The sequence below is a fragment of the Hippocampus guttulatus genome, chromosome 3, assembly GCF_054856545.1.
Source record: "Hippocampus guttulatus isolate MCC_2025c chromosome 3, RoL_Hgut_1.0, whole genome shotgun sequence".
Taxonomy (NCBI): Eukaryota; Metazoa; Chordata; class Actinopteri; order Syngnathiformes; family Syngnathidae; genus Hippocampus; species Hippocampus guttulatus.
The window spans coordinates 6,949,219-6,973,471 of record NC_141263.1 but is presented as its reverse complement, the minus strand read 5'-3'; the positions used below and the strand labels follow the sequence as shown (position 1 = coordinate 6,973,471).

Sequence of the window (24,253 nt, the reverse complement as noted above, 5' to 3'; positions counted from 1 at the left end):
TTTCAAAAAGTGAAGTGTAAAAAAAAAAATGGTGAGAAAAAAAATCTAAAAATTTGAGATTGTATTTTAAACCTTATCGCCCAGCTGTATTTGAGGGTGAGAACAACATGTTCTTCCTCAAATGGTTGGCATGCCGCTGAGACTGAGGCATGTCTTCATGAATGTGGCAGTGCACTGAAAGAATCGGATACACAGTCCTGACAGTCGTCTCCCGTTTTGCATCCAGCAAGCCCTCAGTCCATCCGTCCGTCCTTCTATTTATTTCCCTGCGTCTGCTGTCATGAGACAGCAGCAGCGGCAGTGGCAATAATCTTCAGAGGAAAGCATGGCTCAGATTAACGTTTTAATCCAAAAACCTGGATTATAGGTTTCGTATTTATTTCGTAGCCTCACCAGTCCAGCAGTCACTCTTTGTCAGATAGTTTTCAGTCAACGGTGTGTAAATGTGCTTATCTGTTTGTTCTGCTGAAGGGGGTCCTTGTGGTGTTTTTCATAGAGATGTATGACAGAGTAGAGCTGCTGTTTGAGACTAATTAACTCAAGCATATTAAAGCATGCCAGCACAGCGCTGCATCAGTACATAGGCTCAGCAGCAGCAGCATCATCATCATCATCATCATTGTCATCTGCCTATTGGCGATTTGCCCTCATCTACCCAACCATGTGTATGCACAGTTCTGGCTTTCCTCTATCCCCCATCACAGTCACAAAACCTTTTCTAAAAATGGCCTCTCTCCATCAGAGCTTTCTACAATAATGGTCTGTGTTGAGTGTTAAATATGCGTCGAGGAATGACATACTTATCAAGAGAGTAGGTACGTCATAGCTCATCTTTTGTGCTGTCCTGGCTTCTCAGATGACACTTTGCTGCAATATAGAGTGGTCAGTGTACCATCTGCAGCTTGTTTAACAGTCTAATTGTGCTGTGCCGTCCCCTCAAAATAACACAACACACAATCATTCATGTCTCACCCACTGGCAACAAAAGGGAGTCGAAAATGCCTAAATTGGACCCAGTTTTTCCCTTTACCCTCCCCAGTGTCATATGCCTCATTAGTGATAAAAATGGGCATACAATGGACCGCCGCATACTTGCAGGTTGGCACCCGTGGACTCTGTCCCCTCCACCCCCTTTTTTCCGTCATTTTTCATGGAAAATGCATATTGCAGTTCTATCTATCTATCCATCTATCCATCTATCATCTCTTTTTTAAAATTTGGTTGTTTTTCTCCCCCCAATTCATTTTAATGGCCGTCCGTCTCACCGGTGTCAGTACAGTTCTGAATGATGTTGATGAATCGAAATGCAATTGCAATGTTACTATGCCGTTACTCTTGTTCAAGGTCCTCTTCCCAAGTATTTTATAACAAATAAGCAAAAAAATAAAAACATCTCTAAACACCGGTAGATGATTTCCCCCATTATACAAAAGCCTGCCACACACTTTTGTTGTGTGACAATGTGCAGTCTTCTTTATCATGCAGCAGTGCAAGCGTTTGATACCTTTTCCAGCTTCGGTTGTGTGACAGTGGTCTGGAAAAGCAGAGGAGATAGATTTACAGAACTGGAGTTCCTGATCTCTGAGAGGCATGCTCATCATCCGTTGCCATCGATGGTGGTAGCCATGCAAACAACAGAGAGGAGACCCGTGCTTTGCACGGCAAAGATGGCTTTATTTATGGCACGCGTTCTCAATGTTCATTAAACTCAACTCAAGCTGCACACTGCTTCACACACACACTTGTGCACTTTTCTCACGGACAGGCTGCCTCTCCCTTACACATGCGCACTCCACATACATACATCACACATTGAGCTCTCAGTCACGCCCAGGAAACATGCTGGTAATTGTTGATTCAAACCTCAACAACTGTTACTGTATGCTTCACTTCTGCATCATAAAGAAAAAGCTTCACTTCTGCATCATTTAAAAAAAAAGCATGTGAAGAGAAAAAAAAAGTGCATAGTAAAGTGCAATCACAATATTGAGAAATCAAAAATGTTCAAAAATGTTCAGCCATAATTATCATCGTGCTGTGCAATACTCTAAATGATTCTGTGGTTGGAGGAACACCGAAAAATTCAATTACCATGGGTATTAATACTGCCTAATGCCACGTAAGATGCTTGTACAGGGTGGCAGTTTTTGTAGTTGCCAGTTTAAATTTTAGTCTGAAAATGTTGTATTGCATACTTAGAACCAGGTGTCCACTACACTGCAAAAATCTTTTAACAGCCATTTTTGTGTGCTAATGATCCTTATGGAAAAGACTACTTGACCTCCAAATAGTGACGAAGACCGTAAGCGATATAAGGAGGAATTTTAAACTTTTCAGTGGAGGCCGAAGCCGTTTCCTGCAAACAGGAAACTGAGTGTTTTCCTGTGGGTGCTGTGGCTGTTCCTGCTTACATCCTGCCCCAGGCTGTCAAGGATTGCAAGAATACTAATCTAGAGCAGTGGAAGGGTTTTACCTCGCTTTTGTCCCTCTAGAATGCTTACGCTCTGATCCTACCCAATAATGCAAGTAATAACTTTGGCTTACTGCACCATTCAAATGAATGGCAGAGATATGGGTGATTGTTTTTAATTGATCAGATTTTTATTTTTCCTGCTGTTTTGATTCATTCCTGTGGTTCGGCTAGGAAGATGCTGGAAAGGTGAGTCGGAACTATTTAGATAACAGCGAGTTAGCCGCAGTTTCCTTCAGTTTGTTTTATAAAGGGTTGCTCTGATGTGAAAGGAATACATTGGTTTCGGGTGTATTTGCCCTCAGGTGACTGTGGTCAAAATCAAGTTCGCGTTTTCATTGCTTTCAAGCTGAATATGTGACTTACTTCTGTGTCTGTTTTTGGCTAACATGTTTGGTGATGCTCTTCAGCTGAGTTTTTTGCTTAATTGCAGAATGGATAGATTTTCTTTTGAGGTTTTGTAGGATGGTGACATTATTTTGTGTGGGCTTCACAACGGATTCACATATGTGCAGACTTTCATGGCTTTCTCCAGATTATTATTGTCCATATCATCAGTAATGTTCCATTCACTTCATCAGTATGCCCAAAATGAGCGGATTAGCCTTTGAAGAGTCTGAGCGAGGTTTTATCAACTGTATCGGACTGTGTGTCAAGGGCCAGGCCAAGGCAGGCTTGAACAAAGAGACCCTGTACATCATGGTGTGTGTGTGTGCGCGTGCGCACAGTCATGTGTGTTTTGATTGCTGCTCTTTGTTTCCCAGCCCCCCAGCCTTGTTGGCCATAGTTCAAGCTTGACTAATATGGAAGTATAAATACACTAGTTTGGTCAACATCAAGTACACTATTGTTTCATGCTGCAGTATTCTGTCACTTAAAAGAACCTTGTCCCGTTAGTCATTTTATGTTTTCTCTGTATCGAAAATGAGACATGAGTGGTTTGTGTTCTTTGCCATAGTGACCCGTAATGTTCAAATAACAAAGTAGATGCTTTTATAATCGGACACATTTTGAGCTTGCTTTTGTTGCAGAATTTGTCATCTTGTTGAAGAGAAATGTTTCGGAATATAAATGCCAAAATGCTAATTTGCCTTGATTACTCTATTTGTTTTGTTTTTTTTTTGTTAGATTTCCACCCTGATACTGGGGGTCATGCTTAGGCTACTGATTATAGCTCTTACCCAATCAACCAGCCTATTAATTATCATTTCAGATTGCAATGACTAATTACCATCACAAGCTCAATGATAGTGCAGGCTGTGGACTCAGTAAATATTCAAACTTGTATAGGAGACAGGCGGAGCCCGCTTGAATCTTGAATTTGTTTAGTTATCGGTGTGTTCTGGTTTTTATCTATTTATTTATTATCTTGTCTTGCTAATTTCGGTGTATTTATATCTCTGAATGATTGAATTATTTGGGAGTCTTCACTTGCATATACTCTGTGTTTCCCTAATGTGTCAACTGATACATTCCTTTGCGTAATCAGTAAAGCAAGTTCTTCATACTTCCCTGCGTAACAGCACAAGCCACAGTCGAAGGACATCCGTATCTGCCCGATTTCCATGACCCAACCACCCTGTTGTTTCTCATGTGTAGTTCCCCACGGTGGGTCTGGCCAGTCGGACGAATAAGTGAGTGAACGGATGGCTGGATATATCACAAAACACTTCCGAGAACTGGATGTGTTCGGGAATGTCTGCGGAAGCAGTGGCTAAATGGGTCAGAACCCTTCGTACAATAACAGCATTACTGTGAGAGTTGAAGTGGCAGACGGGAGGGGTACTCGAGAGGGTCGGATAGTTTTGGGGGACAACCAAGCTTTGTGCCAATTATGAACATAAATAACATCCACAAAGGGCTACCATAGAAACGAGGGTCAAAGGGTTAACTGTGTTTTCAATAAGATGGGGCCGACTGATTCATTGTTGCAGATGACTGAAACGCTGAGATGAGTATCTCGAACTTAAGTAGACGTCACACACAGTAGTGCAGTGTAATTTTTGTTCTCTGCCAAATGTCTTATACTGTAATTTGAAAGGGGGGGGGCATTTGGTTACATAACACAAATGATTTGTGATCTGTTGTCGCAGTTTCCCACTAGAGGAGTTGTCCTTCCCCCTTTTTTTATCTAATACACACAGGGCAACAATTTTCTGAAATGCAAGGTTATTTTTAGATTAGATTATTTTTTTACATTGATTCCGAACTTGGCTTAATTTTTTTTCTTGTTTTCATAATAATAATAAAAATAAAACAACACTGTACTGTATTAAGTAAGGGCGCCCTGGTGGTCCGGTGGTTAGCGGGTTCAATTCCAGCTCTGGCCTCCCTGTGTGGAATTTTCATGTTCTCCTCGGGCCTGCGTGGGTTTTCTCCGGGTACTCCACTTTCCTCCCACATTCCAAAAATGGATGGATGCATTAATTAATGTAGAAATATATTTTGCGATAAGCAACAGGTGTTTTATGCTATAAATTACAATGTATGGTAAAATCCATATGGCACAGATGTTTATAGATCAATATCTCAACAGCCAAGTTTGCCCGAAAAAAAAGGAAAGGCAATTTTTTTAGATCGGTGTCAAAAATATTTTACGGGCCATCTCTAATTAAAATGTGCTGTGGTCCAGTGTCATCTTCCAACGTTTTGCTAAGAAAGTGGAACAGTTGCTCAATTAGCATTGGAATGTGTCTTTTTCATCATCATTTAGTTCAGGTACATTTGGTTAATTGTAGCCCCTGTTGGCGTGATAATGGGCGTTGCACACTCTTCTTGTAAAAGAGGATTCTGTCTCCTGCTTAAACCGCCTTTTGAATGTGCATGTGTTCATATATATCAGTCTTTCTGACCTTCCATCTGTTGCCCATTGCAATTACATTTTGATGCAGCCAAACAATATTAAAAGAGCAAGATAATGACAGTAAATGAGTATGGGCCTGAAGATGATGGATCAGATTGTGCAGCTATAATGTGCTGATTAAGGGTGGGAAATGATCCCAATGATGGGTTGGGCAGAGAGCGCACACACAATGTGTTGTTTTGAAGGCCTGATTATGGAAGTGGGAGTTAATGTGCACTCTGCCGCAGACAGCTGTAAGCTCACTCCCTCCAGGCAGACACAACCGACAGCAGCGGAGCTTCATTAGCTGGAAGCGAGCAATATAGAAATTACATAATGCAATTAGGCAAGAGACATAAAAAGTTAGCTTCAGACCTAATAATTACCTTCTAGGTCCATGGGAAAGAAGCCATTAAGTGCAAAATGGCTCTTTTCTGAATTTAACTGCTTGAAAGCTGAAGAAACATGCAGTCATACGGGAAACCGGGTTGACAGTTGATGCAACTGAATAGTGAACATGAATGACGGCAATAGACGACCAGCTAAACGTGTTAATCTTTGCTTCAGCTCTCTCAAGTGATTCTGCCAAGAATAATATGTGCAGGTTAACTCCGCTTCTTGTATCTCACTCGATCGTGAGTGGCGCTTTACTCACATTGCTGTCATTCATAATCTTTTTACCTTACATGTGGCCTGAGTTGTGGGTTCCCAATCATGCAAAAAAGCAAGACATTGCCTACTTTCCTATGACTGTTTGTTTTTACTTTTTCGTGGCTGTCTAGGTTCACGATCTTCCATTACGAATAAGTGGTTACTTGCTGAATCTTAAAATGCTTTGCAGCCAGTTATACCATATTTTGCATGCATTGTTTGGGTTTTTTGGTCAAATGGATATGTAATTTATAATGGCTATGATAAAATCATGGCATACATTTGTACTGAACTCAGACATGCACGATAATACATTAAGTGAAGAATGTGATTTTGATGCAATGTTATGTAATTAGCTATTTTGTCTTGCTATTTTAGATGATTTTATGCTATGCTTTTTTCCTGGTCTAAACTTCTCAACAACTGTACGCCATAATGAACATTTCCTTTGTATTTTCTTCTGTTGCAGAGTGCAGCAATGGAGGAAACAGTTATCTGGGAACAGCACACAGTGACCCTTCACAGGGTAGGTTTTTTACAGCCCTATAATTCACTTTGCCATTTCTTCTCTATTGTCCCCCGTGCCCGTATCTTGGGTCCTAATTGCAAAGTAGTTCTCATTTGTTCTGAACATCTCCCTCTACATTGCCACATGTCGTCTACCCAATCAAATGTCTTCTCTCTTTGTACTGAGAGGACCAGCTGTAGGAGCAGGATGTATGGTGCTGGAACAATAGTCAAGGAGTCCAGATGGCAGGAAACAAAGCTAAAGGAAGAAAGACATCAGCATCCACTTCCTAACTACTACTTTTCTCTTCCTTCCTGCTCAAAACAAAGAGGGACATGTATGGCACTCTTGCTTTTTGTCAGATTTCATTTTCATAGACTCACCGCACCTCCGAATCCTATGAAACGAAATGAGTATCAACCACTGATCAGTCTCCCAGGTGGTACGTTTGAGCAAGGTATTGGAGCACGTGTTTGACTCCCAGGAAATATGGAGTTGGTCCCGCTTTTGCAGCTATAACAGCCTTCCCTCTTCTGTAGATACGTTCGATGCATTTTTGAAGCTTGTCGTTGGAAATGTTTGTTCATTCAGCCAAATGTGAGGTCACTGACGTTGGCCAAGTGGGCCAGGCTCATTACCATCTCATTTTTAGTTCATTCCAAGAGTGTTGGGTGGGGTTGAGGTCAGTGCGCTCTGTGCAGGGCAGTCAAGATCTTTCACACCAAACTCATCCGAGTATACATTAATGGAGCTTGCGTTGTGGACTGGAGCACAGTCATGCTCAAACAGAAAGTAGCCTTTCCCAAACCGCGAATTTGACAGGATACAATGTTTCAAAAATGGATTTCATAGAAAAAAAGGGTTTGCGGGAAAATAAAGGCCACAGCCGTGAATTAGACAGGAAACGCACCTTGCCTGATAATGAAATAATAGTGCTTTGCGTCTGCATCTTAAACATTTGCAGAATGAATGAAAATAGTAATTTCCAAAGCTGAGGCTAGAAAATATTTTCAGTTGACCTTGTTGTGCCCCATGATCAAGTTGACTAGAGTACCGGTCTAGACTGGCCTGGTTGTTGTAATCTAATTAGTAGATGCTTTAGTGAGGCTGAAGGAGCGGCCTGTTGTTGGGCGCAGTTGCTTGCCTTATGGCTCTCTGCTGATTTTGTGGATGCAAGTTTACATCAGATGGCCTGCTTCTGTAGAGCTGTCTGTTGTGGGTGGAAACATGCTCCACAAATATATTTGGCTTATGTTTCTTGCAATTGGACAGATTTAAAGAGCTAGATGTAACAACTAGTGTATTGACGCATTTTAAAGAGCATCATAGTATGCCACATCAATATGTTGTGATTTACATTTGTCTGCGCAGGCTGCTGGATTTGGGTTTGGTATTGCCATCTCAGGTGGGCGAGACAACCCGCATTTTCAAAGTGGGGAGACGTCCATCGTGATATCTGATGTTTTAAAAGGAGGGCCAGCAGAGGGGTTGCTGCAGTAAGTTTCCATGAGATTCCTTCAACATACCTGCATATCTTTCCCTGTGTTAAGTATCTTCATGTTTGATTTTTCAGAGAAAATGACCGTGTGGTTATGGTGAATGCAGTGTCTATGGACAACGTGGAGCATGCATATGCTGTACAACAACTGCGCAAGAGTGGCAAAAATGCAAAGATAGTAAGTTTGACACGATGATTTTTCATACCCCTTTTTCTGCCTTTTTATACTTGCCTTTGTACAAAGCCACCAACCCCAATTTAACTATTCCGCCACATAAGCAATGTGTTTGCGGTTATGCAGCTAGTTTTCATGGGTTGCCAACTATCTGCAACTAGTTATGCTGCGTTCCCACATTAAATGGTAAGTAAATGACAGTGCACAATATGATGGCCTCTACAACGCGATGCAAAAGCCCAGATATACTGTATATGGTCAATCAAAATCTTTGCTAGAAGCCTTTCAAATATTTTGCATCCTGGACAAATTTGCAAAAAAAGCGTGATTGCCAATTTGAAACCTCATGACAAGATTGAAAAGTGCTGTGTCATACAAAAAAAAGGCAGGCTCGTTCCACTTTCTCCTTTCTTCCCCCACTTTCCTCTCTATATTCTTCACTGATGCCAAAATGGAGCTACAACTCCAATATTAGCACGTTGTTTGTGATTCACTTTCAAAACTTGTTTCTCCTAAGAATGCCAGAGGTCAAGTTTTTATTTTATTTTATTGGATTTCGTTTTTTGCAGCAGGTTTGGGATTGTTTGTAGATGTGCGAGAGTCAGTCTTGTGTAGTTTATCACATTGCTCAGTGTACAGCTGCCTCAAGGCGGCATTTAAAGTCTGTTATTCTGTTACACTGCCCATGTTTAAGGGAGTATGAAGTTTAACACATGCCTCACACACACACACACACCCCTCTGTATTGAAAGCAGTTGTTGCTGATGGCGCCATGCATTTAATTATCTAAGCACTGTAACCACTTTGATGTGTTGTATCTGAAGGACAAGCGAGTAAATTCTGTCTGCACTGTCATGCTGCTGACGTGCCCTTTTACTGGGATACATACCGAGTATGAAAAGCGGCTACTTTGTGTCCCTTACGACTCCCATCTTTTAATTCTCAGACTATTCGGAGGAAAAGGAAAGTACAGATCCCTGTTTCTCGGCCAGGAGACAGGGAGACCATGTCAGAGCATGAGGAAGAGGACAGCGATGAGGAAGATGGCTATGAGCATCACAGTGGTCGTGCTGGCCAAAGTGCCTATGCTGGCGCAAGTGGAGGCACGAGCAGTAGTCGACGACACGATCGTGAGCGCAGCAGCAGTGGAAGACGGGATCACAGTGCCTCACGGGAAAGGAGCGTTTCACCACGCTCTGATCGACGTTCACAAGCCTCCTCTGCTCCTAGCAGGCCTTCCAAGGTCACACTTGTCAAGTCGCGGAAAAATGAAGGTGAGCAACATAATGTCGGCTCTACATGACGGGGCACAACACAAAATGTTAGACGAACAACATAATCTAACATTGTCTCCAAATACGGTGAGAAAGATTTGCTGTGTTCAGTCTGAATGATAAACTGTGAACATGCCTTTTATTGGCTCGCTGCTGCTAACATTCTTTTTGTTTTGTATTTCAACACCGAAAGCAGAATATGGACTGCGGTTAGCCAGCCATATCTTTGTGAAGGATATCTCGCCCGAAAGCCTTGCTGCTAGGGATGGAAACATCCAGGAGGGAGATGTTGTTCTGAAGGTGAGAAACTAAAGTGTGATTGCATGTAGTTGTTTTTAAAAGATTTGCATTGCTAGTATTATGAATGGTGAAAGAAGTTGAGATTGTTCGTTATTATTTTTTAATGGAAAATGAAAATCCAACTATTGTGCCACTGTGATCCACGAGGCCTTGTGGCTTTTACAGTGATACCAATGCTTCATTATCGATTGTCACACATTCCATTTGTTTCTCAAGTTAGTCACTTTGTCTTGAGGAGTGCAAATTTGAGATTTTATATTAGTTGACACACTGTTGCCATCCTTATACTGTAAATAGTAGTATCCAGACTCCCCGGGTGGCTCTTAAAAAAAGACAAATGACAAACCTAGTGATTCTTTCTGGTGATAGTCACACTCCGCCGTCTCTGATATATTCAGCGTGTGAAATGCTCTCCCCCCGCTGCATTGGCTGATTTGACTGCAGCTTCATGTAATGTGCAACTGCGTGTGTGCATACTGCACTTAATGGTATTGAAGGCGGATCCACCACAGCCAATCTGTGGAAAACTGAGAATTAGCCTTGCGGTCCAGGTGTCCCTCCCTGACTAAGTCCAAGTAGTCCAAGTGATGCTACGGTCAAACCCAAGGTGAAATATTGCCTCGCCTCACTTTTCACTCAGGAGTTTAATGACAAGATACCATGACATGTGACAGCGAAGAAGCGGAGGGGCTTCGTCCTCTGTCAGAAAAAGGAATTTATGAACATCACTCGTCAATCAGGTGGCTGGTGATTGTGTTTAAAACCGGAAGCTGGCTGTGCTCTGCTTATCCACAGACCGCAATCAGTATTTTATTCCTCCATTCTTTTTCCAAGTTACCTGCACAGGACTCTGTGTGCACGCTGTTTCTCGATGCTGATTGGCTGTCGTGTTGCGATTGATTTGCTATCATGTTGCGATGTGCGTCTTGCAGTTCAATTTCGTGTTTGGTTTGACCGTAGCATCCACAAATTATTCCACTACACTCTGAAGCCATGAGCATGAGCTCCTATCACTGTGATCAAGTGCTTGAGTGGAGAAAAAAGTAATCAAGAGTATGAAAATAGCCAACTTGAATGTGTGATTGTAAGTGTTGTGAATATTGAAATTTGGCTTCAAATCACGTCTTATAATCGCATAATGTTGGTGTAAATAGCTCCATGCCTTCTAAGGGGGGAAATACATTTTGTTGGTATGTTTGTGTATGTACATTCATCAACTAAAATATTTTTGTCATTGGATAGAATAAGATCCTATTATGACAAAGCTATTAATTTTGAGTAAAAGTCGAGCATGCTTGGTTGCAAGTGGTTGTTTCTATGATACTTGTTGATTCCAATTTCTAATATATAAATAGGTATGTAGGGTTGCTGATTGTATCTTTTATTCTCATGATTCTTTGGTGACTCAGTTGTAAACGCTGCACATGATTATGCTATTTCTCAATGGGCATCCATCCATTTTCCGCACCAGATCAATGGCACAGTTACTGAGAACCTATCATTGATAGACGCCAAGAAGCTGATTGAGCGATCAAAGGGCAAGCTGAAAATGGTTGTTCAGAGAGATGACCGAGCCACGCTCCTGAACATTCCTGACCTAGATGACAGCATTCCGTCAGCCAATAACTCCGATAGAGATGGTGAGATAAGAGGCTTGAAAGATGCAACACGAGACTGATTAGATATATATTGCCTCAATTGACAAAGTATTTATTTCCGCACTTACTACTTCATATAAAAAAAAGATACAGTGTATGTCTTGTTTTTGGACTTCATGGGCTCCTGAAACATTTGATTTGACTTTCACAGACATTTCAGAAATACATTCATTGACATCAGACCATTCCAATCGCTCCCGTGGACGGGGACGGTCACCTGACAGGAATGAGCCATCGGACCATCTGCGGCTCTCACCTCGGCAGATCACCAATGGCAGGTACGGGCGCAATCACTCGCGATTTACTGATTTAAACTGATGTGCAAAATATCTGTCCCACATGCATTGTGATACATCCACACTGCCGTTGCTACACACGCAGTATATGTAGCATCTTCACACCCGGCGCTTGGGTGCTGACTGCCCACCATGAATGCATCAATCAATAGTTGAAAACATGACATGCAAAAACCATTGACCTCCCTCTGGAATGATCAATGCGTTTTTAAATGCCTCCCTCAGTTTGGGAAGGAAAGCCCCATTGATCCATCTTCTTGTTTCCTCGCCGACTCTGTTTGAAAGTGAATTTTCTTGCCAAAACCTTGAAACCATTTTAACCAACATAGAAACAACCAAACATTCAAAATATTTGCTAAGTCACATACTGAATGTAAAAAAAAAATCTGATATTTGATTAATTAGTCTTGCTCATACCATTTTTATGATATTTACTGTTGTAATATAAATTATTTGGTTGCATTGGCGAGTATAAAAGATACACAAAGAAATACGATCATCCTCGCCAAGAGATTTTGTTATATATATCAGGTGATTATTTTTATATACGAGCGTGTGCATGCATGTGTGTGTGTGTGTCGCCCAGCATTTCAACCTTACATTGAAAAACAACAGATTAAACATCTTGTTGGCTCAGCTCTTGGAGGCTTGTGGATAGACAGTAAAACAAGACTGGGGAGTAAAACAGGCTTGTCACTTTCGTAAAGGAGCCATCAGCCATGCTCCAACTGGCCGAAACAAGAAATGCTTGTCAGTTGCCAGTTTATGGTCACAGTATTTCGAGAAGTTAATTTGAAAACAGCCAAACTCTTCCAGTCTTGAGTCCAATGTTAGGCTTGCAGAAGTGCTTTTCTTTTTTCTCTCCTATTTTGGGCCGGTGACTTATGTGGGACAGAAAAGTGTGACAAAAGTGCCCTGTAGCATGCAGATGAGATGAGTAGGGGACAAGAAAGGATAGAGTAACTAAAATGGTCATTAATTTCAAACCTGTAGAGTATTTTATCAAGGGAGGGCGGTGCTGTCTGCCCGGCATCGTGTACTTCGAGGCCACTGCGAAGTATCTCCTAATGGAAAACAGTCAGGGTAAATCGTGTTGCACATTGCAAATGATCGATACATTTCAATTTTGCAAAAGCAGTGGTTCGTCAAAACGCTGGAAACTTTTGACCCGTGATAAGTGCTTCCGAACTGCAAGTATTTTCTCAAGGTCACCCTGCCTCATCTATACAACTCCACGTGAGAGGAGTGTAAGAGAGCAAGAGGTTGACACCAGACATAGACCAGCTAAGCCATGCAGTTTGACGGATCATTTTATTGGGTTGAACAGGTACACACATCAAAATGTCAATTTATTAAGGATCATGTTTATACAGTATATATATACTGTATACGTTTGACTACAGGGGAATTTTTCAAAGCGAAACTTTAGTATTTATATTACTTCTCTTGATGCAAGTTACTGTTTGCAAATGAAACTTTCTGTGGAAAAAAAAAGCTTGTTTTGGTGTCAGAAGCAGATGCTTTTGAATAATGGCATTGTCATGTTCTTTCTGTAATGTATTAAGATCTGAAGTCTGACTTTGGAGGGAAAAAAACCCCGGATTTTATTTAAAGGCCTCATCAACCATCCCAATATGTTGTTCATTGCCACAGCCACTAATAGTTGACTAGTTTTTCCTTTAACTCAATATATACTCATATACAGCCAGTACTTTTCCTTTTGAAATCACATTGTTTGGCTGTCTTTAATTTTTCATTTATTTTTCCCTTTCATTTCATCGAGACTATCATTTTAATTTCGCCATACATTCACGAAAGCATAGAATTCATAACTGGGCCTCATTTTGTATGCAGATTCTGAGTTTATTCCGGTTTTCACACTGCATTTATAAATGAAGCGTTAGAAGAGGAAATAACAATACGCCTGTCACTAGACTATGACGTAAGTGAATGATTATCTCTCCGTTTCAGGAGGATAAAAGGAATTTGACATACTTCCCACAGTGCTTTGACCAAGGACAGATGGTTTGCTTAACCTGATTGGCTGCAGGATTTAGATGCATTCTTTTCCTTTGGACAAGACAGGTTCACTATTATTGAATGGACCAAAGCACTTACAACTCCCCTCATGCAGAGTATCTCTTATTGGACATGAGTTTATTTTGGGCACAGGAAAGTGTTTCTCAGTGACTTCTATTCCAGTGCCTCGTTAAGTGTCATGGTGCAGCTTACCCAGACATACGAGTGAGTAATTTACAATTTTTTTCTTTGAATATTTTTTTAATTTTATTGACAGTAAAAATGTTGTAGTCTTTTCCATCTTTTATTTTTGTCTGTCGTATTTTGATTAGATGCTCAGACCGAGATACTATGTATGGTGTTAGTGTTTCTTCTGATAAATGTGTTGAATTGTGAGTTGTACTGATCAATGTGAAATCATCCAAGCCACAGCACTGGCTGTCATTTTTTACCCATTTACAAGCATTAAACAGTACATTTGTACATCCATCCATTCTCTAATCCGCTTATCCTCACAAAGGTTGTAGGCGTGCTGGAGACGACCCTAACTGTCTTCAGACAGTAGGCGGGGTACACCCTGAACTGGTTGCCAGCCAATAGCAGACATTTTCTCCAGTTGAAATTTTATTATTGTAATACTGTTATGATGACATGGAGTTCTTTGTCAATGGGCTGCAGATACACAACAAGATCATGTGTGTGTGTGTGTGTGTGTGTGTGTGTGTGTGTGTGTGTGTGTGTGTGTGTGTGTGTGTGTGTGTGTGTGTGTGTGTTGTTTGTTTGTTTATTGTTTATTGAGCATATATAGTATACACAATAACAGGTTGACAAAAGTCAAACAGAAATTATGTAAGGAAAATTAGAAAGTAGATAAAAGAAGAAAACACACATCATCACAGTTGTATGCTCAAGGGAGTAGGAAGAAGTAAGTAACTTATCTAGTCCTACCCCTTATTTTGTAGCAATTTGATTTGATCATTTTTCAAAACAAAGAAGAAAAGAAAGTGTGTATTAGTCTTGCTAATACAATTTTTATGATATTTACTGTTTGTGTGTGTGTGTGTTTTACTGTATCAGTATGACAGTAGACAGTAACAGTAGTGGTTTATTTGGAGCTTGTGTTTTTTCAAAATCTTTTACAAAAGGCACTTAGTACAGTTCAAGTGGGGTGTTCCAACAGGCAGTCATGTGATGAGATTGGAATTCAACTTTTGTTTTAAGTAGCACAGCCCATTCTCTCTAGGCCTCATGCCTCACTCTTCCCAACCCCCTTCAGCGCTGCACACCTCTCCTTTCAAACGCACGCACGCACGCACAAAGTGACAAATACAGTACAACTGGAATTTTATCATGATTAATACAAAATTGTAGAAATTGTCTTCTTTAGGGGTGGTCCGTTCTTTTCTGTAGCTTTGTATACAGTAATAGATTTTCAATTTATTTTTTGGTCTGAGAATACATCAAGGAAAATTGTGATAAGTTGATGAAAATGTTAATATTGAGGAACTTTGTACAGTGGACTCATTGTACAGAGTTGAATCATTCATTGCCAGCCATTCAGACACTTAAAAAAAAAAAATCAAACCTCTTCTGAAAAAATTAAACAAACATAAATAAGCACCTGGGGTTGACTGCATGGAGTCTGAAAAGTCATAAATATGTCTTTGGAACTGAATGAAAATGAAAAGACAAGTCCCTGCGAGTTTGCTGTTTTTGTTGTTGGTTTTTCTGCTTTGTTTTTTTAATCGAGTCCCACATTTTATTTGGTCATATGTGTAGTTCTCGTGACTAATTTATGGGGAATGTACCTTTTGAAATAATATGATGTTGTCATTTATATTCAGTATTCAAAATATAGAATGTTGATTCTGCTTTTGCAATTGAATCATATATTGTTGACAGTTCTGAATGTCATATATTCAAACTACATTCAACCATTTATACAATACAACAAGAAACTTCCAACTGTCATTCTGGTGTTGAGAATTTATTTTTTATTTTTTTGTAATCTTGACTTTTGTTTCTTTTAGCCATCGAAGTCGAGATGAGGAGCGATCTAAACCAGGGGTTATGTCCACGCCAGTCAAAAGCTCTGATGATGGTGTCTTATCTCAGACTAGTGACCAAAGCAGCTCCAGAGATGACAAACAGTTACCTCCGCTGCCTGGTATATATCTTTTCCTTTCTATCATCAAGCCTTCGTTGTCATTCGGGAAAGTGGGGGGGGGGGACATGAAGCATGTCATCGAATGATAAAAGGGACTTAAACCGAAGCGGCAATTATTTTATTTTTTTTCTGCCCTGTGGGTCATAATATAACCTGCTGTTGATTGTATTTTTTCAGAACCAAAGCCTGTGTATGCACAGTCTGGCCAGCCTGATGTGGATCTGCCAGTCAGCCCTTCTGATGCACCTGTGCCCAGCGCCGCTCATGATGACAGTATCCTCAGGTCAGTAATCCTCTCTGCTCTCACAAAGCTCTCAATCGAGCCTGAGCTAAAGGACTGTCTTGCCTGTTGACAGTTAATTAGCGAGCTTCCTCTGAGGTTATAAATAAATAAAAGAGAATAAATGCGATAAGAAAACCTTTTATTTGTCTCACAATGGAGAAATTCCCAATTTACAGCAGCAAAATTGTGAACATGTTGGCTTGATACCAGTGGGAAAGTATTGTATCTTGGAGTCGTGTCAACGATTACGCAGTACTTCTATAGGACCACTAAATAAAGCAACAGCTAATTTTCAGTAGAACGATAAACTATTTCAATATTACTATATCAAATTATTTCACTGAGCATTTTCAGGCGTTTCTTTCAAGGATGGGGTGATAGTACATTCTCACAGCATGAAAACCATAGTCCAAAATATCGTGTAAATATCTAAAATGTGCTTTTTTGTCATATATTTTAGAAAATAAAAGTAACATTTTTTCCATTGAATCAATTCAATTTTATTTTTAAACAATATATGGAATACTTGATATATTAAGAAACATGTACTATATTAAGTTCAAATAAATAAATACTAACATTCTTCTGTTTTAAACATTCTCAGTAATTCAGTGTCCCTGGTGAGCTGTTTCCAGAACAGTCTTGTAGGCAACTCATGTTGTCTTTCAGGGATTAACTAGTACCCGGTAGCACCATGTTTGTTTGTTTTTGGTTTTGTGTTTTTTTTGGGGGGGGGGGACAACGCACCTTAATCGACATGGTAAAAAGGCATCTGTGTATGCTGGTGTTCGCGCAATTTCTCTCTCTCGTTTCCCTCAATCCCTGCTGTGTGTGTAACTGTTTACCCCTCCCTTCTGTCCCCAGCCAAGAAGGAGAAAAAAAATGCTTGGCCTCTCATCAATTAACTTCAGAGGGGGCACGTTTAGTGATCTCTTCATGCAGCCAATAATATTGCAGCTAGACGTTGGCTGCTTATTAGGAGTCCCCTGAAAAGGCAAAAGAAAAGCTCATTACCGTTGGCGGACAGTTTTAGCGGCTATTGAAGCCCTGAATTTTTAAAGTCACGTACATGAGAAATTGGTCCATGTCTAATGAATGGGTACTGACAGTTTTGTCCACCTGTGTATGTTGAGTGGAAAATGTAACCATTTGTGTCCGTTTTCAAATCCAAAATGTTTGCCATCTGACCACCAGTTTTCTGTTGTAGGCCAAGTATGAAGTTGGTTAAATTCAAAAAGGGAGAGAGTGTCGGACTTCGGCTAGCTGGAGGAAACGATGTTGGAATTTTTGTAGCGGGAGTTTTGGAGGAAAGTCCTGCAGCCAAGGAGGGACTGGAAGAAGGGGACCAGATTCTCAGGGTATGAAGCGCCTGAACTCTTTCTTTACCTGCACACGTGATTTTCTCTTGGGACAAAAATTATTAGTTGAATTTGCTGTTTTAACCTGGTTTCAGGAAGGAGGGAGGCAGTGAATTCATTTGAATATGGTAAATGATGTGCAAGTCTTGCATTAGTATCAAAACATTTAGAACAGAAATCCGAAATAGTAGAAACAGATTGGTTTTCAAGGCTAATCTGTTTTTTTAACATAATTCACACTGGGTTTTACTGAGCTACAAGCCAGAAGTGTTCTGAGAGAAAATAAATCCTCCAGCCACTTGTCTCTGAGCGAAGGAGGACTGTCTCACATGCACCCCTGATTTGTTTTCATGAAGCTCTTCAGTTGTACCATTGTCTATCGTCCATATTTAAGGTCTCTGGAAAGGATCATGAGTTAAATTCCTTTTCAAAATCTTGTAGTGGGAGGAACAGCTGGCGGTTAGCATCGGGTAGCAGCCTACACAAACTTTAATGAATCCACTGGACTACATCACCACAATAGTACTGGGAATACTGTACAATGTACTTTATCTGTCAGTCTGTGAGTCATTGCCAAGCTGTGCCTCGTGTTACGGCTCCTCTTGTGTCCAGTGTGAACAAACAATAGGAGCTGTTCTTGCTCTCTGACCTCTTGAACAGTTCTTCTATTTCACTGAGTGCCAGTTGACTGGATGACGCTATTGATTTCAGCTTCGAATCCACTGTTTGTCCAACGCGCAATATGTACACTTTGTTGTTCCAAATGATTATGCATGCAGGATTTTCCTCTGCTGCTGAATAGCATAAAATAATTCAATGACTTTTTGAAAGGAATGAAAACACCAGCTATTTCTCTAGGAAACATTAGCAATCATGATACTATTAAAACATTCTCTGAGATTTGTTCCAATAAAGGCCTACGAGGGAAAATTTCGGTCCGACAAATGGATCATATTCAGAGCATGGTCGCTCTTGAGCAGAAATTAAGTGTGAAGCTGCTTGTTTCTCGCTTGCTAAGGTTTGCCACCGTCCATAAAATTGTATTTTAGACAAGGTTACCACGTTTCATAAATGAAAATAAGGGACACCAACCACAGCATCTCAAGGTCATGCATGGCCCAACAGACGGCGGCCCCTTCGGATGGAGCAACCATATCAGCGTTACTTCTTTATTTGTGTCACTGTTTTCGGTGTTTTGATCATCACGGGAACACCTACAAAACGTTTTGCGTCCTATTGTCCTTTTGGCAGGTGTGAAGTAGGCATGGACCTTCAGCACAATATTTTCCACATTGTCAAGTCCGCCTCGCTGTGTTTTGCACTATGTGCACTTGTCCTTGGGGGAGATCTTTCTGCTCCTTCAAATGAAGACCAGAGTTGTGAATTCCAAAATTCACATGCGCCTTGTCTGAACTAAATGCTGTGATTTAATCAAATAACAAAACAAACTTGTCCAGAGACTGCTCCATGCAAGCTAGAATCTCAGCAGCCAACGCCTCCTCATTCTCCATATAATCAAGTGCTTTGTTTTTGACCCCACATTTGGGACCGAAGTATGAACTGCAAGGGGAAATATCATCCTGTTGCCTTTATTTGATGCATACAATATCTTTAACCAACGGCCTCTGCCCTTATTGTGCCTATCGTAAATATTTTCAAGGTTTTTTGAAACTTTGGATGAATTGTATCTGCACAGTCAGCACTGTTGCAGTTGAGGTTGTGTTTGAATGTGGGTAACAGTTTAACTGAAATAACCTCGAAGCCTGCCTCCCTAATGATCTTTAATTAAATGACAGACTATATTGAAGATCATGTAATTGTTTATGAACCCCTTTATAAGATTGTGTATACATTGTCCTTTGTTCCCGCCACCATCTGTCCAGATCAATTTCTGTGTTTGCACGCATTCTTCCCATTGTGCTGCACACCCACGTGAAGACTTCCAGTACATTGTTCTCCATCTCCAAATTGTTGCTTTTTGTTCCTGGTGTTCTTGTGGAGATAAAGATATCAAGTCGTCCTGTTTCTGGGAAGGATAACGGTGTCGTTCTGGAGTTCAGTGATTCAGCCCAAGTGCTTCTGCTTCCCCCGCAGCCCTTCAAGCAGAGTCAATAAACAGCACTTATTGTGTTTGGGAGGGCAGCAGCACATGAGGGGGAGGCAGCTTTGTTGTAACGGATGATTTGATAGTTTCTGATGACAAACAGGTTTTGAATTTGGTGCTATATCGTGCTGCTCACACAAAAAGGGCCAACCACACACACACAAGTGTGTGTGTGTGTGTGTGTATATGTATGCATATATAATATGTATGTGCTGGCGCTTGTGTGTGTGTGAATGTTTTTTTTAAGAAATGATCATTTTAAAAAGGTTTACTAGGTTCTGTAGATTTTTCTTCATCTACTGTGCAGCAAAAAACAACACGAATGAACGAACAAAAAACATTGCATGTCCACTAAAGAATTTGAGGGGCGAAAAATGATTCAAATGATTTTTCAATCATCAATGTAATGTCTTATTTTGAACACAAAAAGAAAATGAAATATTTCAGATATTCGGGATGATTACGGGATTAAGATTATAAACCACTTCGTCTTTTTTATACCTGCAGGTGAACAATGTGGACTTTGCCAATATAATTAGGGAAGAGGCGGTGCTGTTTCTGCTTGATCTCCCGAGGGGGGAGGAAGTTACAATTCTAGCTCAGAAGAAGAAAGATGGTGAGTTCTTAGTACTTGAAACTCATCAGCCATCTGTTTCAGCATACTAAAATAACTTTACAATGTCACTCTCACTTTTTCTTTTCTTTTTCTTTTTTTTTTACATTATAGTGTATCGGAGAATAGTGGAGTCAGACGTGGGCGACTCCTTCTATATTCGCACACATTTTGAATATGAAAAAGAGTCACCATATGGCTTGAGCTTTAACAAGGGTGAGGTGTTCCGTGTGGTAGACACCCTCTACAATGGCAAGTTAGGCTCCTGGCTTGCTATTCGCATTGGCAAGAACCATCAGGAGGTGGAGAGGGGCATCATACCCAATAAGAACAGGTAATTAATTCTCAGGTCACACGTTTGGAAAATACATTCTCCAAAGTCTTATTTTGCTCATATGAATGTGAAGTAGGTCATCTACAGATATTGACATGAACCTTATTAACTTAGTGAAGTGTGAACAAAAGACATGTTTTGATTTGTTGGATATGTCTCCTGTTACCAACCAACGAAATAAATACTGTTACAACAGTGAAAATTATTCAGTACAGCAATTTTATTTTGTACTGTTGCTGCAATATTTTTCATGATAGTTTTTCAGATATAGAATTAATTAAATTAGCTTGTAACTCGAGAATGAAGTCTAGCTTAGTTTTGCTTTTCAAAGCATGACAACAGATCCTACTGTTCTTTGCTTCAGGGCTGAGCAGCTGTCCAGTGTGCAATATACCCTGCCCAAAACACCAGGGGGTGATAGAGCGGATTTCTGGCGATTTCGTGGCTTGCGAAGCTCAAAGAGGAATTTGCGGAAGAGCAGAGAGGACCTGTCAGCACAGCCAGTTCAGACTAAGTTCCCCGCATATGAGAGGGTGGTGCTTAGAGAAGGTAAGCAAAGGTCAAGGAAGGCATTTTGCAAATAGAGAATATCAAGATTTACATTTACTGGTGTTCGAAATACTGATGTTTCAACCACAAGATATCACTTACTTTTTATTTTGGTCTCTACATATTTTTTTTATTCACACCTAAATGCACCTTGATTTCCGGACTACAAAAGGCACCTGATAACAAGCTAAATCTAGACATAAAAGTCAGATGGTCTGAGGTACCTCCGCCCAGAACTGTTAACAAATATTGACCTGTTCTTGTTTACAATCAGCTGGGTTCTTGAGGCCTGTGGTCATCTTTGGACCAATAGCAGACGTTGCAAGAGAAAAGCTGGCCAGAGAGGAGCCCGACATCTTTGAGTTAGCAAGTAAGTGCTCAACACCCATTCCCCTTTTGCTCCCCTTAAAGTATGCAGTGTCATATATATATTATTAAAGCTGTGCTTGAGCTAAATAGTATTTTGTGAACCAGCCTGCATGGAACAGATGTTGAAATCAGTGTTGGGTCAGTGACTATGTTAAGTTTGTCATTCAGAAAAATGTTAATGAAGTTTTTAAACTTAATGTTTGAAATACTGATAAATGACTTTTTGATTTTAGAGAGCAGGGCTGGAGAAAGAGTGTCACTGTAAAACATTGCACATACTGGACTTTTTTTTCTCTTCTTTCAACAAGAACAATAATTATTCTATACATTTCTATTAGTATTGTCTGGTTGCCGATTCATATTCTGGACAATTTTCTTTAGGTTATGTTTGAACCCTGTAGTCCTTGTCAGGTCATGTTTCTGTGGCATTTTCTGTTCATTGTTTTTCTCATGTTAAACTGTCATTCTTCAACACTTGGAAAGCAAAAAGTAAGCATCCTTACCCCTTTTGACTTAAAAGGTTTTTGTAACGTGTCATCAAAATTAGTGTACTATGAATTCCAAGTGAGCAAAGAACCACACCTAATTCAGACCAACATAAGAAATGATTCCATTTCTTGATTTGTGTCTTTAGAACTCTAGTGATCTTTGTGTAACTGTATTTTCTTTTCAGAAACACAGCAACAACAAGGAGGAGAAAGTATGTCATTAAGTGCATCAACTTGCATTTGTTTTATTTGATTTAAAGAATGGCCGGTAATTAATCAGCGAGCATTTGGTAAAGAGATTGCTTGCTATAGATATTTAAGAAAAGATCACTTCATTTAAGAACTTGGCCAAACAAACGGTACGCCTATAAATGACCGCCAGAGGCAGTGCTGAAAGCATTGAATGTTTCCAGCATATGGTCACAGGAAACAATCAGTGCTTTTTAAGCACCTCCCTTTGGGGTCAGCAGGGATGAAATAGAACAGTAATTGCTCGACTATAGGAGATGTGCCACTAACGAAAAGTAATATACTAACTTATATCCCATATTACTTTTACTTGGAAAGATCACGAGTGTATGAGCAATTATAAAGTCTCTTTCAACGGTCGCTTGGGCCCGAGTTTCCATGATTAAGAATGACCAAACATACAAGTACCATATTTGACTAATATGCATCCGTTTCCGCCCTTTCCGTTTTAGCTACCATGTGGCACTATCGAAAATAAGCAATATAGAAAAAGGATGGAAGGATTTACCATTCTAATATTGTTACTCAAGTTGTGTAAGAATGATTTCCTAATTGCACAAATATTTTTCATCGAAATTGAGCGCCATTGTCATGTGAAAGGGTAGCTGGATCACTTCCAGCGCCTTGGGACTTGCAAGTCAAATCGGTTTTACACCCACATAGACGCATTGCAAATTCTCTAATAAGTGATAACATTTATTGAGTCAGTTGGTTAAAAACATTTAGATTCGATTAACTTTTTTTGTAAGCACAACATTAGTACTAAAAGCAAACCAATTATGTGAGAGCACTTCAACATACCGGTACCTTTTAAAATAAACTTTTTGCACATCCATGTACCCTGCTACTATCAGTATATCGGTGCAGCTATTATCACACATTAAACGATGACGAGTGTTTGGGTCTTTGAAGTCCCACAATACAAACTGAAATAAGAAGCATCTACTTGAGTGTGTGCTATTTTGGAGCTAAGAAAGAGGCATCTTTTCTAAAGCACCATTATGTATGCACCACTCTAGGTGCATACATAAGCTAAGTCGTAGCAATCAGTCTTGGCACGATTACCCCCCCCCCCCCCCCCCCAATTCAATCGGTCCTATGCCTGTACAGTGACTTAGACTGTCTGCAACTTTAGAATTTCATTTAAAGTGAAGCTTTCGAAACACCTGTCATTCCCAAGTGACCGTCATTCACATAGCTGCATGTGGTTGAATATCTGACGTGTTGCCTGGCAGTACTTCTCTTTTGTTAAACTGACTGTGTAATAATAGTTTAGTCTAAGGCCCTACTGGAGCTCAACACTGGAGTTTATAACAAAAAAAAATCTGCAGGTTTTAGCTACTGTGTGTTAAGTGTTGTATGAGTCACTATCCTGAGCGTCCTCATGAGAAAACTACCCTTTTAGTACATTGTCTTTCCAGGCAGAACATCATTTCTTGTATTTATGTGAATCATAAAGTCCCCGACACACCCTTGCTTAAAAATCCCTGCCGTTTACGGTTACTGTAATGCCAAATGACCCTCCTGCTTCTTTATTTCATGTCAGTGTTTCTCACAAAACACACTTCTGGCATCTTCATTCACCTTATTTGCATTTGCACGTACACAGTCACCACAAACCACTTGTCATTTCCATTAATCTATTCAAAATACCTAATGGCTATTGCATGAATTGGCTGCCATCTTTATTTTGTCTTGACATCCGTTTTCATAAACACTTGTCCTCTCCTGTACAGAGATTATTGTTCTGTATTTTACAGTTCTTTTTATGGGAGTCGACAACCGCATGCCACAAGGATGACTAATTTGGGCACTGCCTGTCTCGACTGTTTATCTTTTGTTTTTGATGTGATTCAGTTACAGTGTCTATTTGCCTTCCACAGAAAGTGAACCAAGGGATGCTGGGACTGACCAGAAAAGCTCTGGCATCATTCGCCTGCACACCATCAAACAGATTATTGACCGGGTGAGAGAGTCCCCCGAACTAAAATCAGTCCAAAATATGGTTTATCAAGATTTCTTTATTATGAGTGTCTCACTGCTGCCCT

The 24,253-nt window shown here is 40.2% G+C and overlaps 1 protein-coding gene across 14 annotated transcripts in view; it reads left to right on the top strand.

Moving 5' to 3' along the window:
* The window catches only part of tjp1a (tight junction protein 1a), a 123,393-nt gene that overhangs the window by 84,008 nt on the left and 15,132 nt on the right, over positions 1-24,253 (top strand). For 6 of the 14 annotated variants that reach the window (XM_086106406.1, XM_086106396.1, XM_086106405.1 and 3 more), the window contains exons 3-17: positions 6,433-6,489; positions 7,843-7,967; positions 8,045-8,147; positions 9,091-9,418; positions 9,615-9,718; positions 11,190-11,358; positions 11,528-11,654; positions 15,722-15,858; positions 16,036-16,141; positions 17,349-17,499; positions 20,111-20,219; positions 20,331-20,550; positions 20,915-21,099; positions 21,374-21,469; positions 24,089-24,171. In XM_086106406.1, the coding sequence (XP_085962532.1) occupies positions 6,433-6,489; positions 7,843-7,967; positions 8,045-8,147; positions 9,091-9,418; positions 9,615-9,718; positions 11,190-11,358; positions 11,528-11,654; positions 15,722-15,858; positions 16,036-16,141; positions 17,349-17,499; positions 20,111-20,219; positions 20,331-20,550; positions 20,915-21,099; positions 21,374-21,469; positions 24,089-24,171 (2,100 nt within the window). Of the gene's footprint in view, positions 1-2,527; positions 2,660-6,432; positions 6,490-7,842; positions 7,968-8,044; positions 8,148-9,090; positions 9,419-9,611; positions 9,719-11,189; positions 11,359-11,527; positions 11,655-15,721; positions 15,859-16,035; positions 16,142-17,348; positions 17,500-20,110; positions 20,220-20,330; positions 20,551-20,914; positions 21,100-21,373; positions 21,470-22,141; positions 22,169-24,088; positions 24,172-24,253 lie in introns of those variants that run through there. The other 8 variants (XM_086106398.1, XM_086106393.1, XM_086106397.1 and 5 more) reach the window with 4 other exon arrangements.